This window comes from Pan troglodytes, chromosome 2 (assembly GCF_028858775.2).
Source record: "Pan troglodytes isolate AG18354 chromosome 2, NHGRI_mPanTro3-v2.0_pri, whole genome shotgun sequence".
NCBI lineage: Eukaryota > Metazoa > Chordata > Mammalia > Primates > Hominidae > Pan > Pan troglodytes.
This window is the reverse complement of record NC_086015.1, coordinates 116,544,201-116,558,283: the sequence shown is the minus strand read 5'-3', so window position 1 is coordinate 116,558,283 and position 14,083 is coordinate 116,544,201. Positions and strand designations below refer to the sequence as shown.

General features: G+C 46.5%; 1 protein-coding gene across 14 annotated transcripts in view; it reads right to left on the bottom strand.

Moving 5' to 3' along the window:
* BOC (BOC cell adhesion associated, oncogene regulated) overlaps nt 1-14,083 on the bottom strand; it is a 75,355-nt gene that overhangs the window by 57,359 nt on the left and 3,913 nt on the right. For 9 of the 14 annotated variants that reach the window (XM_063807003.1, XM_054680902.2, XM_063807006.1 and 6 more), the window contains exon 2: nt 13,645-13,736. The exons of 1 other annotated variant lie outside the window; for it this stretch is intronic. Coding sequence is in view for 3 of the 13 variants with exons in the window: in XM_016941664.4 (XP_016797153.1) it covers nt 13,645-13,736 (92 nt within the window). In the remaining 10 variants the exon portion in view is untranslated. Of the gene's footprint in view, nt 1-13,644; nt 13,738-14,083 lie in introns of those variants that run through there. 4 more of the 14 variants (XM_024355604.3, XM_063807008.1, XM_016941663.4 and 1 more) reach the window with 2 other exon arrangements.

Here is a 14,083-nt window from a genome sequence, read left to right as displayed (position 1 = left end):
CAGCGTTGAGAATCCCAGTGCAGGTGTCTCTGCCGTGGATTTTGGGGTCATTTTGGTAAGGAATATCTGCCAGAAATGTTCGCACTGGATACGGTGTCTGAAATTGAACACTTTGCATAAAGATGTTCCTTACTGTATCATTTCAAAGAAATTCTTATAATTTTTAAAGCTAAAATAAATATTTTTCTCTCACAAATTAAATATCTTAATACATTTTAAGGAAGAAAACATTTTTCCCAAAAAGCTTCTCTCAGATTTCCCCAGATATTTTCTGGATTTTCAGATTCTTCATTTTCTCTTCTTTGCACAGAAATAAAGATGAAACAGGAGGCCGCCATTGCAAAGAACATCTACTTTGGGGGGCCAAGGTGGCCTCTACAATAGCAAAGGTGACAAACAGGTCCCTGAGCCATAGTGACTGCTGCTGACTGGGGCCAGGAACAACTGCTTCTAGGGGCAGGGATAGGATGGCCCTAAGGTAGATGCTAGCAGAGGTGGGATGTTTTCCAAGCATGTGCAAATTTAAGCATTTGGACATCAAAGCCTGAGAAGCCACCAGTGACTGCTTTAACAAGGCCAGCAGCTTCCAGGGGCCCACAGACCACTGAGAAGTAGAAGAGCTGTTGGCCATCCAAGGGTCCCAACATCCTCTTAATACCAGATCAGACCAGAGGGCTTTGGCTCCACTGAAACCAGCTGTAAAGGGTTAACAGCTGAGCTTCTAGCTCCTGGCCTTCCCAAAGGAGTCGATTTTCAGTTTGGTCCCTACTGGGGGAGGAGACAACCCTCCACCCCACCTCAGAGCTGCAGCCCCACTCCTTCCCGGCCCTCCCAGTCCAGGAATGAAGCTGCCTGCTGCCCAACATATACCCAGACTAGTTTAATCTCCTTCCAAATCCATCTTGTGTCTTAACTTCTGCCAAGAATAAAAATTAAAACACACACACACACATACATCATGCATGTATGGGAGGGGAGGAGCAGGCTGGAACTTTAAACTGAAAAAGACCAGGCAGGGATGGGAGGGGCAGGTTGCCTGCTGAAAGTCAGGGCCTTGGAGGCACCCTGCCTGAGGCCTCTGCTACACCCTGGGATCAGATCAGAGGGGAAGGGTTTGAAGTGTCTTCCCTCCTGTCCCTGAAACACCCTATTTCATACCCTTTAACTACATACCCCACCCAGCCCTGTCCCAGAGGAGCTCAGAGCAGCCGGACTGCAGTGCACTCCAGAGACAGGAAGTGGATCCCACTCCCCCAACACTTGGAACAGCCCCATTCTTTGCCTGCTTTCTCCTGCCAACTTTAAAATGAATAAAACAGTCACTGGAATGGCACATGGGGCCTGGTAGTGCAGGCAGCTTGCAGGCTGCTTATGGCAACCCAGAAAAAGGGTCTGGAGACGGAGTCTTCGTTCTCATAATCCTGACCTACCTCACCCAGGGCCTATTAATGACTGAATCTGGGGGCCAGGCACAGAGAGCAGTTCTGCCCCAGTCTCTCCTATTCCTCCTTGCTGACTTCCTCCTTCTCAGCAAAATCAGGAGCCCTGTACTCCTAATCTTTCACCTGAGAGGCTCTGTCATTCCCTCTCAGTGTCCCCCAGGATTCGAATAATGGCCCCCACCTCAACTCTACACCATCATCTGCCCCGTCCCCCCAGGATGGTGCACTAAGCACTAACTTACTTATACCTGTCCAGATGGAAAGCCACTGTCTCATGAAATCACTTGCCTCACAAGTCAATAATGCTTATTGAACATCCATTAAATAGTAGGCTCTGGGAATCCAAAGGTAAAATTCAAGCTCAACATATGGTAAAGGAGATGCACAGAAACATCTCAGAGCACCAGGGAACAATCACAAACCAAACCCTAGTACCTGGGCAATGCTCTTTCCTTTCACTTCACTGTTGGAAGGTGGTAGAAAAGCTGGATTACACACTTCTTTTGGAAAGAGTAACCTTGTGGCATCCATCTTTGACCTATCCTGCACACAGAGCACAGTAATGAAAACAAAATCATACTAAAGAAAAAAAAAAACCCAAACACTTGTTTGTCTTGATAATTGCTGAATCTGGGTGATGGGTACATGGGGTTCATGATACTATTCTTTGTGCTTTTATAGCTCTTTGAGTTTTTAAAGGGTAAAGTTTTTTTTTTTAATTACAAAATAAAACACTTGTTTTCAGTCAGATAACTAGAATAAGTTCCTCTCAAACCTTCCCAATCCTGCACCAAGGTGCAGAAACCCCCACTCACCCAACCACCCAATGTCCTTTCAATTAAGGAGAGCTGCATTGTCAGGCAGGTTTCAGTGACTGCCCAGGTTTTGGTGGAAAAGAGGGTTCTACAAGGTTGGGCCAAAGAGGGAGCCCTACTCCTGAAAAGAGGACTGCTGGTCACAGCCAGAGGAAACCTTGAGGGGCCTATCTCCCTGACTCTCTGGACTCAACACTGGGAGCCATCTGGCTCTTCCCCCACTTCCATCTTTCTGAGGCTTCCCTATCCAGGAAGGGCTTTTCCCAGGACTGTGCATATCTCACCAATGACAAGCTGCCAACTCTGACTGGCTTTTCCCTGACTGTAGAACCAACCATGCGCAGAGGCCTTGAGGTCCAGGTGCAGACCCATAAAGGAAGCCAGCTTGGGCTTATGAACACAGTACTTTTCCTTGTGCCTCCACTTCTCTACCTATACAACTTACCATAATTGGCAAAACTCTTCAAATAGACAAATTCTCCAAGAATATGGGTTCTTGTGGGAGAATTATAAATCAGCAGCTCATCTCAAGCCAAACTAATAATAATGATGATAATAATAGAGACCATCAAAGCCTCTACCCTAAGCCAAGCACTCTTCTAAGGAGATTATATGGATAATGCAGTTCAAGGCAGTATGACCTCTTGTTGTGATCTGAGAAATATTCAGAAACTAGAATATAGATGTCTTGAAGGCAGTAGGCATAGTGCTCAATATCTGTTAACTGGTCAATTGAAAGGCCACCCTGATGGCTACAAATGTCTTCAGGCCCCTATGGCAATTGACTGAAGAGGCATGAATGTACTGCTGTCAGGCAAGGCTTATTGTTGATATTCGGATAAGCAGTAACAGTTCCGTGCTAAACCTCAAGTGACTGAGGAGAGGCAGGCTACAGTAGGCATCACAAGCTTTAGTGGGTAGCATTATTTCCACAAGGGAGACAGGTTAGCACCCCCTAGCCAGGTTCATCTTGGCTGAGATGCACAGAAATGAGGTCTCACTACCTTTCCCCCATCCAGATTAAGGGTATTAACACTGGCATTTTGGTTAATTTCTCATGTGGGGAAAGTTAGTTCTGCCTGCTTAAGATTCCATCTCAATTGGACACGCACTTCCTCTTTACTTCCTGACTTTCAAGGGATCTGGAACTTAGTTATTAAGGGGTCTCCCCATTCCAATGGCTTGGAGGCTGGCTTTTTCTGGAGAGGGACATGGAATGGTGGTCAGTAAAACCAGAAGCCCACACTCATGTCTACAGGTTGCTCTGGAGAGAAAGTACTAGAGAAGACCCAGACCACACCAGAGACTTCTTTCCACCAGCACTGGCTGAAGCACCCCACGTGGAGAAAGACCCATTCTGCGCTCTCTGCACCTCCTGTTCTGACTGAAGACCACACCACTCGGAGGTTCTGGATAAGCCTACTGTACAGAATGCCACTCCTTTTGATAAAGGTGAGTTTTCTTCATGTATTACAAGATATTTATAAATTAGCCTTTCTGAGATTCCCCCATTCCCCCCACATTAGGAAAAAAAAAAAACAATAACAAAATGCTTTTTCAGATCATACATTTGTCTTTTGGTTCAGAAAATATGGCCCCTGCTCATAGACACACACTGGATACCTGGTGTGTATCCACGGAAGCCAGTCTGGGATTCTTTCTTGGGACTATCGCTGTACCTACTTGTGGGGAAGAATGTAGGAAGTGAGATTTAGAAGTGAAGGCTGGATTTGGTAAGGAACATGGGTCCCACACTTACACAGTTCAGTAGTTCTTTATCATCTGCCTCTCCAGGTAAACTGAGGCAAGGGCCAAGGCTTCTAGATGAGGTAATGGTTAGTAACCACCGTTACAGCCTTCCAGGCTCTACAGTTAGACCTAAGAAGACAGGGGCCAGGAGACTGCACCCTGATTCCATAATTAACAAAAGCAAGGCTAGCTTGCTGGTAGAGTGTAGTTCTTTCTCTGAAGAGCTGAAAGGGCCTTAAACACTCCATTGCATTAGCATTCACAGTCTTAGGGACAAACCTGGGACATGTAATATTAGCCAGGCAAATATATAACACTGCACTTACATGGGGTAGGCAGAGCCACTGAATGGCAGCCCAGCACTCTTACTGAGTCACTGGTCAGGCTATAGATTAGAGAATGGGCCAGGTGAAGAAAAGAAAACCAGAGGGGGAGGTGGTGTGGACTTGGATCTTCAGCATGGAATTTCCATAGTCCAAAAGTTGACTTTCTGACGTGTGCTGTGAGTCTCATTCCTCCTTTGTACAGAACTCTGAAATACCTGGCCAGTGTCTTTCAGCGTGAGAAGGTACTGGCTGGCCTCAGCTCTCTATTTATTCCAAACAGAAGTTGGGGGTTGTTTTTTGTTTTTTGTTTTTTGTTTTTGACAAGGTCTTGTTCTGTCACCCAGGCTGGAGTGCAGTGGTGCAATCTCAGCTCACTACAACCTCCGCCTCCTGGGTTCAAGTGATTCTTGTACCTCAGCCTCCTGAGTAGCTGGGATTATAGGCGTGCACCACCACACCCAACTTATTTTTGTGGTTTTTTGTTTGTTTTTGTTTTGTTTTTGTTTTTGTGACGGAGTCTCACTCTGTCGCCCAGGCTGGAGTGCAGTGGTGTGATCTCAGCTCACTGCAAGCTCTGCCTCCCGGGTTCATGCCATTCTCCTGCCTCAGCCTCCCGAGTAGCTGGGACTACAGGCGCCCGCCACCACGCCCAGCTAATTTCTTGTATTTTTAGTAGAGACGGGGTTTCACAGTGTTAGCCAGAATGGTCTCGATCTCCTGGTCTCAGCCTCCCAAAGTGCTGGGATTACAGGCGTGAGCCACCATGCCAGGCCTATTTTTGTGTTTTTAGTAGAGATGGGGTTTCGCCACATTGGCCAGGCTGGTCTCAAACTCCTGGCCTCAAGAGGTCTGCCTGACTTGGCCTCTAAAGTGCTGAGATTACAGCCATGAGCCACTGTGCCCAGCAGGCTTAAATTTAAGTCCCTGCTCCTCAGGCTTGGAACCCTGTTTACCTTTCCTCAGCCCTGAGAGCTTTTCAGCCTGGATCAGATGGTCCACGTGACCCCCCCACCCCCAGCCCCTCCAATTCACATGCACTTTCCTTTCTCTTAAATGTGGTCCAGAGTTGGAGTGGGCTTGGAAGAGATTCCTCATTCTATGCCTTATAAAATCCACCATCATCACCTGTCCTCCAGAGTGCCTTGTGTTGAGAGTGGCTGGTGAGTGTTCTGAATCCTGGGGGTTCTGTCACCAAACTCCAGGGAATCCTAGTCTTCAAGGCTGACTCAAGAAAGAGGCACTTCTTTGCAGGGAAAATGCTCTCAAACTCATTATGCCTTACTGGTCTTCCTCCTCAATGACCACAAAACAGGTCCCTCAATCATTCTCAGGGCTCAACACAGACACCACTGGAACCTGGGCGGAACCAAAAGCAGAAACTCTAGAAGCTAAGGGATCTGTGGCCTGCCACCACCACCGGATGTGGATGTAGGCATGCAAGAGCGCTGCCTGCCCAGGGGACGCTCACTTCCCCACCGCTATCCGCAGCTCCAAAGCAAGTAAAACAAACTATCGAGGAGGAAGGCAAACAGCCCATGTGCTCCTCGTGTCTTTCTGTTTAGGGATGGGATGGGAAGGTCTGCACAGCTGATACTTCCAGATGTGGAACCCAAACACATGCAGCTCCTGACAGTTTACCAGCCTGGGCTAAACTCCAGTAGCGCCAGGGCCGGCATGCTCAGCGGAAGCTGATAAAGGGACCACACTGCAGACCTGCAGGGCTCTGGTTGCGGGTGAGGGGTCTCAGCACACAGCTTTGGGCTCCTTTTTCAGTCTCTGCTCCCCAGCTGGAAGTGTGTATGGGGCAGGGAAGGAGAGAAAGCCATACTTAAAACTGAAGGGGATTGCCAAGTGAAAGAAGCTGATCTTGAAAAGGCACAGGCTGTGTGATTCCAACTGCATGACATTCAGGAAAAGGCAAAACTAGAGAGACAATAGTAGATCAGCGGTTGCCAGGGGCTGGGGGAGGGAGGGGGAGATGAATAGGTGGGGCACAAGGGATTTTTAGGGAGTGAAACTATTATTCTGTATGATTCTTTCATGGTGGATATATGTCATCACACATTTTGTCAAACCCAATAAATGTACAACACAAAGAGTGAACCCTAATGTAAACTATGGACTTTACTTAATAATCATGTGTCAATATTGGCTCATCAATTGTAACAGATATACTGCACCAACATAAGATGTTAATAATAGGGGACCCTGGTGGGGGTTAAGTGATTGGGGGAAATTGGAACGACAAGTCTGTATAGGACTTTTTTGCTTAACCTTTTCTATAAACCTGAAATTGTTTTTAAAAAGGGCTACTAATTAAAAGCAAAACAAAACAAAACAAAACTGGAGCTGGAGGCTTGGGCTCTTCTCCCAGTTCCCTGAGAGGCTTACATGTGGGGTTTGGGATTTGCCTGTGTAATTTCTCAGGCACATCTGTCCACCTTTGGTGTCAGCACAAGACCTCTTAGGATCTTTATCCCTATTTTTATTTTTTCTCAGCTTCCAAATCTAGAACCAAGTCAGAAGTGACTGAGACACAATTTAAGTCAGATCTGTCCCCCACTGGGTGAACATCCCAATGTGCAGTTCCTTACTTCCATGGCCTGTGGCTCTCCAATGGCAGGGACCGTCTGTCACCTGTGTGCCTGGCACAGGGCCAGCCCTACCAGCCTCTCTGGTGTGTGGGGAACTAAACTGTTTTAAAAGTCACCCCCTGTACTTGGCTTGTGGTTCCAAACCAGATTCAACAGAAGTCCAATCAACTCAGGTTGCTAAGGGAGGAGGGCGGCAAAGTGGATGGCCCAGGCACACTCAGGAAATCCCAGATAAAAAAGAGGACTGCAAACTGCTGGTGGTATGAGAGTGTGAGCTGGGCCCCCCCTGCGTCTCCTAGCCAGGCCTAGCACAGTGCTGTGCACAAAGCAGACGTTCAACAGATTCCTCTTAAGTGAATGATGAGAAAGGCAGACAGGGCATCCATGCTTACATCCCCCGACATGGAGCAACCGGTACACCCACGGACATTCCTGAGGGCAGTTACCTTGAGGAAGAGAGAAGAAAACTGGGCTCTTTCTGTTGCAGCCTTGCACACTGCTTCCTGGCTTCTCTGAAACAGATACTCTTAACAGTAGCATTCTCGGGACATCTCTCCTATTTTCCCCCCATATACATATACTCCAGAATGCATTTAATGCATTTTCTTACATAAATCTATATGTAATTATTTCATTTTGTTTGAAACTCCTATTACATCGCTTTTGAGATTCAGAAAAGGCCTGCAAACTAGCAAAAATGAAAAAAAAAAATGTGAGCACCACTTACCAACCAGGTTCTATTTTAGGCACTGGGAAGACAGTGAGGAAGAAAACAAAGTCCCTGATTCCACTGATCTTCAGTCTAGAGGGGAAGCAGGCAGTAACCAAAAGAACAAATAAACACGAGCCAGGAGGTGATAACATGGAGGAAAAGAAATTAGGTTGAAGGGAGAGAGAATGATGGTGGGAGTGCTGTTTAATAAAGTGCGGTCAGGTTTAGGTGACCATGAAGCAGGGGGCCTGAATGAAATGAGGGAGGGTGCTGTGCAGGCATCTGGGGAGAAGCCTTCCAGGCAGTGGGCAAATGCAAGCACACAGCCCCTGGGAGGAGGCTGCCCAGCCAGTGTGAGCAGCAATGAGGAGGCTAACATGGCTGTGGGAGTAGGCAAGGGGGGAAGGGAGGCCTCAGAGGGAAGGGGTGAGGTGAGGACCCCTGAGAGGGAAGGAGTGAGGTGTTTGGATATTTTCTCTTAATCAAACAGGAAGCCATGGAAGTTCTGAGCACAGAAGTGACCTTGTCTAGCTTTTGTTTCAAAAGTGTGACACTGATTTTTCTATGAAGAATGGGTGGAAGCAGAGAGAACAATTAGGAAGCTTATTTTGATAATCCAAGCCAGAAATGTTGATAGAAGACAGGGCGGTGAGAAGGTACAGAATTCAGGAAACATTTTGAAGGCAAGGCCAATATTACTGGCCAATTTAAAGTGGAGCATGAGAGAAAGAACATAGTCAAGGATGACTCCAAGATTTTTGGCACACCTGGTAGAATGGGATACACTGAGTTGGGGAAGAAGCAGAGGGGAAGGCACGGGGGGTTTATCTACCCAGTGACCAGGACCAAGGACTGGCATCGAACGGTGCACCTGAGGCAGGGCCTTGCCCCTCCATGTGTTCCTCTATCTCTCCATCCTCACATTTCTTTCTCTCCGTAAACCCTGAGCCAGTGAGGACTCTATCAGTGGGCTCTCCCACCTGCTCATCCTTCTAGCTGCCCAATCCTACCAGCAACCCTCCTTTCACTCTGTTCCTCTTTCCTTCCCTAATAATAACAGCTACCTTCTACAGATTGCTCCCAACGCATTTCGTGTGCTTTATGTGAATTATCTTGCCTCTTCTTTGCAATAACCCGAAGAAACTGGTTCTCAGCATCTACGTAATTTGCCTAGGGTCACATACCTATCGACTGGCAAAGCCAGAACTGAAACCCAGGCTTGTCTGGTTCCAAAGCCTCCCCTCAACCAGGATGCTGCACAATCTCAAACCTGGAAGTGGCTCCAGAAATATGGCTCCTTCCTGCAACACAGCCATCTTTCCCAGCACTCCACCCTTCTTCTAATAAGATTCATTCCCGACTTCTGTTCTCCCAGATGGGAACTCCGGAAACTTCACAGATGCCTTCTGTTCCTTCCTCTCTCAAAAAAGAATGTTAACCAGAATTATTTGGCCACGAGTCCTCTTCCTCTATCAATTCCTCCTGGACCTGAGACCCTACATTGCCCGATCCCACAAGGCTGGGAAAGGCAGCTTGTCTGGAGGGATCCAGGAGGGTCTCTGACAATACGACCAAAATGCCTCTAATCCAGGCTCCTGCCCTGAGAAATAAAAACAGAACCACAGAAGCAGATGAATCCCTTGTCCCCAGACTCTAACCTCTGGCCAGTTCCCTACAATTTCTCATCTCCTAACTCAACTTGGGTAAGCACAGAAGCCAACGGCCTTGGGCTTCTGGGGTGAGAAGGCACTTCTCACGTTTAGAGGAACGCTTCTCCCATTTCACTGCTTCCTCATAATGTTCGAGTAGGCAGCATATAAAAACAGGGAAATAAAGTCACACTGAGTTTCCATGACCTCATTTCCATTACCCAAGTAGCTGGTCACATAATTATATCTTAAACCCAGGTGTCCTGTGTGCCCCCAAACCCAGAAAACCGTGGCTTCAGGTTTTCCATGTTTGTTACAAAAAAACAAGGAACAAGGGTAACTAACTACATGTCCTCTGCAGCCAAATTGCCATCACTCTCCTAAGCCAGTAGAGAGGTCTGCGTTACTGTTCTGCAGGTAACTGCCTGTCGAATTCTTTCTGGTGGCTGCTCTATGAGTATTTGCCTGGAAGGTACCATCTTCTGTCAGTTACCTGTCTGTCAAAGCTGCTACTTCCTTCCCCAGGGTGTTTTCTGTACAAGCTGCCACTTCTCCTGACCAGTAAAAAGCATCTACTGGGCCAAATATCTTCTCCCCCTCACCCCACCAAGAGCATGGAGGACCTGCTTGATCAGACTTGCAGAGATCCTAGGAGCAAAAGGATTCATCTGGCAGATGAAGAAGAAGCAGACTCAGGACAGCCAATTCAGACAACATCCCAGGGGAGGGGGGAAAAATTCAAGAGACATATTCTGAGATGAAACCTAAGATGGAGGTCGCTTTCACCACTAGCTGCAAAGTCTGACACCAGCTATGCCACAAAGCCATTGGCTGCAAAGTCTGACACTAGCCAAGCCACAAAGCCTGGCTTCTCTTGTGGGGCTGCTGCTGAGCCATTCAGAATCTCCTAGCTGTAGTCCCAGTTTTAAATTTGAGTCTCTTAACAGCAAGTCTTATAAAGACCCTCACCTACCCCTTACACTTTGTTAGCTGTAAAAGACACAGTTTTCCCAAAGCTAGAAGAGCTCTGCTTTGCGGGAAAGCTTGCTTCGTTTCTTTTTCATGAAAAACTTGAGTTTTGGACTCGGCAGACCTGCAATGAAATCTTGGCTCTGCCATTTACCAGCTGTGAGACTAGAACAAGTCCCTACAATTATTTAAGCTTCAGCTTCCTTATCTGCGGAATAGGATAATAATGCCCACTTTCCCAGGACTGCTGGGGGATTGCAGGGATAATGCTTGGAGTGCTTTAACACAAGGCCTGGCACACAGTAGGTGCTCACTAAATGGCAGTTACATTCTCTCCATCGCTGGAAGGGCAGTGGAGGCAGGTAGCTCTGCCTCTTTGGCACTGACAAGCCAACCTCAGTTTGCCCTCCAGGTCCACCGTTAATTCCCTAAGCGATGGGGTGAAAGCCTGCACCGGGAGGTTTGCGTCTCCCATGCCAAGTGAGAATAATAATTCTTCCCTCACATGATGAAGGGTACCTGCTGCTTGTGTGTGCTCCTTCTCTTGGGAGGGAGGCTTGCCACATAAACACAAGGCTTCATTTGTAAAATCTGGAACACACATTAACCCCATCACAATACCACCTTTGGGCAACCTGTTCAATTCTTTTCACCCACACTCAAGACCTATATGGTGTGTCAGTGACAAAGGGACTGGTTGCCAATGCAAAACCCACCTATAGAAAGCCACCTTGTTGTTCCTCTTTGGGGAGGAGAGCTGAGCTCCCCCACCCCCCTTCTCCCATTGTTGAAGACCACCCAGTGAAACTTGCTGGCAAGCTGCCACAGTCCAGACAGGCAAAGCCAGGCCTAACTTCCCAGCCTCCAGCTCTGCAACAGAAGCCTATAGAATGAAAAGCACCTGACTGTGGGGCCTTCACAGATGGCAGACCACCAAAATTCTGAAGGCAGGGTTGCAGGTGATTATTTCAGAAGTCTGTACATTGGATGATCCATTAGACTCTTGGCTATAATACAGCAGATTCATATATAACTTGTTCACTACAAAACATCCATTCATAATGACAGAGGTAAACAGCTGTGAATTTCCATGACTTGATGTGGTCTCACTTGCAAAAGAGGGCACTGTGTTGACTGATTGCATTTTTAAGTCTCTCTCACTTGGGCACAGCTATGTAAGAGGGAAGAGCTCCCCTCACACCACTATGAAATGACAGTCATAAGACCGAAAACAGAAAGACAGAGCAGCCTCTGCTTTCACAGAAAAATGAATAAACCCAGAACTCCCCAATTTTCCTCTCCAATTAACTGTGACCCACACCTAATAAACCTGCTAGGATTGTAATATTAGGTAAGCTCAGACTAGTAAAGGCACTTGGCTGGGAGTAATCTGGAAAAATACTGGCAGAGCTAGGGAAGGTGGGGGAGGGCTCTCTTCCAAAGTCCAGTTCCAACCTAGACTTGGTGGCAGGGGCTCCAAGGCCTCCACGGCCAGCCAGTTCCACAGGCTCCGCTTTCCTCACCTGTAGCTCCCATCCTGTGTGCTATCTTTCTCTTAGCAGTCAAGGAAGTTTCTGGGCAACTTGAGAGCCCGGCAACTTTCACGTCCTTAAAATAAATGTCTCCTCACTTGGTACTGTGGGAATGATTTCAGAGCCACAGACGGTAAAACAAATGGCAAATGGAATTGAAAGGTAAAAAGCTGAATTCAGGCATGTATTTCTAGGATTCTCAGCTAAAATCTCATGTAGATGAAAATTTTTACAAAAACACACACTTCTCCTTTTCTCCCCGAAAGCTACTCAATAATTGGTTTTAGGAACTTAAGACCCAGATTTCTGTGTTTTTGCACAGTTAATGCTGATACCAGGTTTTAACTTTCCAAAAAGTATTTTAAAAAAAACTATTCTGAACGTGAAATGTTGTGTCTCAAGCATACTTAGGCCTATCATTCACTGAGGAAAATGAGTTTTAGGGAAGAAAATAATGAACAACACATATAAGGAGAGATAAAAGAACACTTTGGTACTATTGGTCCCATCTCTGCTTTTAAGACTTTGCCTGAGATTGCAACTCCTCTCTCTCTCAAGAAGTCCTCTCCCTCTCCCATCTCCCATCTCTCTTTCTTTTTTTTTTGAGATAGGGTCTCACTCTGTCACCCAGGCTGGAGTGCAGTGGCACCATCTCAGCTCACTGCAACTTCAACCTCCTGGGCTCAAGGGATCCTCCCGCCTCAGCCTCCCAGGGAGCTGGGATTACAGGCACATGCCACCACGCCTGGCTAATTTTTGTTTGTTTGTTTGTAGAGACAGAGTTTTGCCATGTTGCCCAGGCTGGCCTGGAACTCCTGGGTTCAAGCAGTCTTCCCACCTTGGCCTCCCAAAGTGTTGCGATTACAGGCATGAGCCACTTTGCCAGGCCAAGAAGTCTTTCTTAATGCACCCATTCCAAGCACTTCAACCCTAGAGTTTGCATTGCAGTGCTCTGCGTTTCCCTTCAGGTCAGTAATAGGATTCTGGATGGCGCATGGGCTCTGGTATTAATTCCTGCCAGCCCACACCTGATGCCAGGCACACAGCAAGCACTCAATAAAAGCTTGTTGAAAGGATGAAGGCGCCAACCTCCACCTACTTCACCACCTTCATCTTGTCCAATACTGTCCAAACTCACTTTGAAGAAGAATAAACATTCTTTGCTCTACTTTCCACTGCTCAGCTTCGGGTAATTTTTCTTCAACCCTACCCACCCTACCCATATTATGCACTTTCCTGTTGCTAACCAGCAGAACGGGTTGAGACTTTCCTCAACATTTTCTCTGGCAACTGAATTAGGTTAACTGTGTCTTTCTGCTCTGATTTCCTCTTACTGCCCAATAATCCTGTCCCAAACATCAAAGGCCTTCTTTGAAGAGAAGGCCAAATTCACCATTAGGAAAAGAGAAATTATTTCCTAACTTTATTTCAGAAGATGGGAAGAATCACAATCCCGCTGATTTTTGTGAGATAAACATTGCCCAGTACATCAGACCACAAGGCATTTGCTGTGATACCACTGACAGAGACATAAACACATGGCTTTCCTCACCCAAACCTACGCGGGACTTTTTCACAGCAAGCTTGGACTCCAAATCCCATAGTAAACGGTTTGTATCTAACATGTCTGACAGAGCTTGCCACAGAGCAAGGGGGTTCACATAGCCATCACAGGCTTTGACTAAAAGAGCATATGAACCAAACTAGAACTAACCTGAAGTTTAGTCCAGATTCCACTCAAAGCTGGACTCCCAATACTTGAGGATGAGAAAAACTATCTCTAAGTGGTAACACAAAACATGAACAAATGGCTGACCTAATAGGCCAGAGCTATCAGACTGAACAGAAAACCTCACCTACTTCTTCTACTTTCAAGCTGCTACCCTCAGATGGTATAAATGTTGACAAGACTTCATGGGTCATGGGTTCCAGGAAGCTTGTTCTGAAACTGAGGAAAAAGAGAATTATCTCATCTTTTGAACAAAATAAATAGTTCTGAAGTATTGGCTTTTTACAAGGTGCATTACTATAAACCATAGTAAGTCCTTATCAATACATTTTATAAATAAGAAAACAGTAGAAAAGCGATTTTTCTAAGACCATAGGCCTCCCGAAATGTCCAGTTTCCTGGCTCCCTGCTGAAATGAACAACGGATTAAGAACAATTATTATACTTTACAAAACAATTACCTTTATGTTCAGCAGTCCATTTTCATCAATAGTCATCAAACATTTCTTAAGAACACATTATAAACAGGCCTCATATAAAATTAGTCAGGCTTACATGGAAGGGAT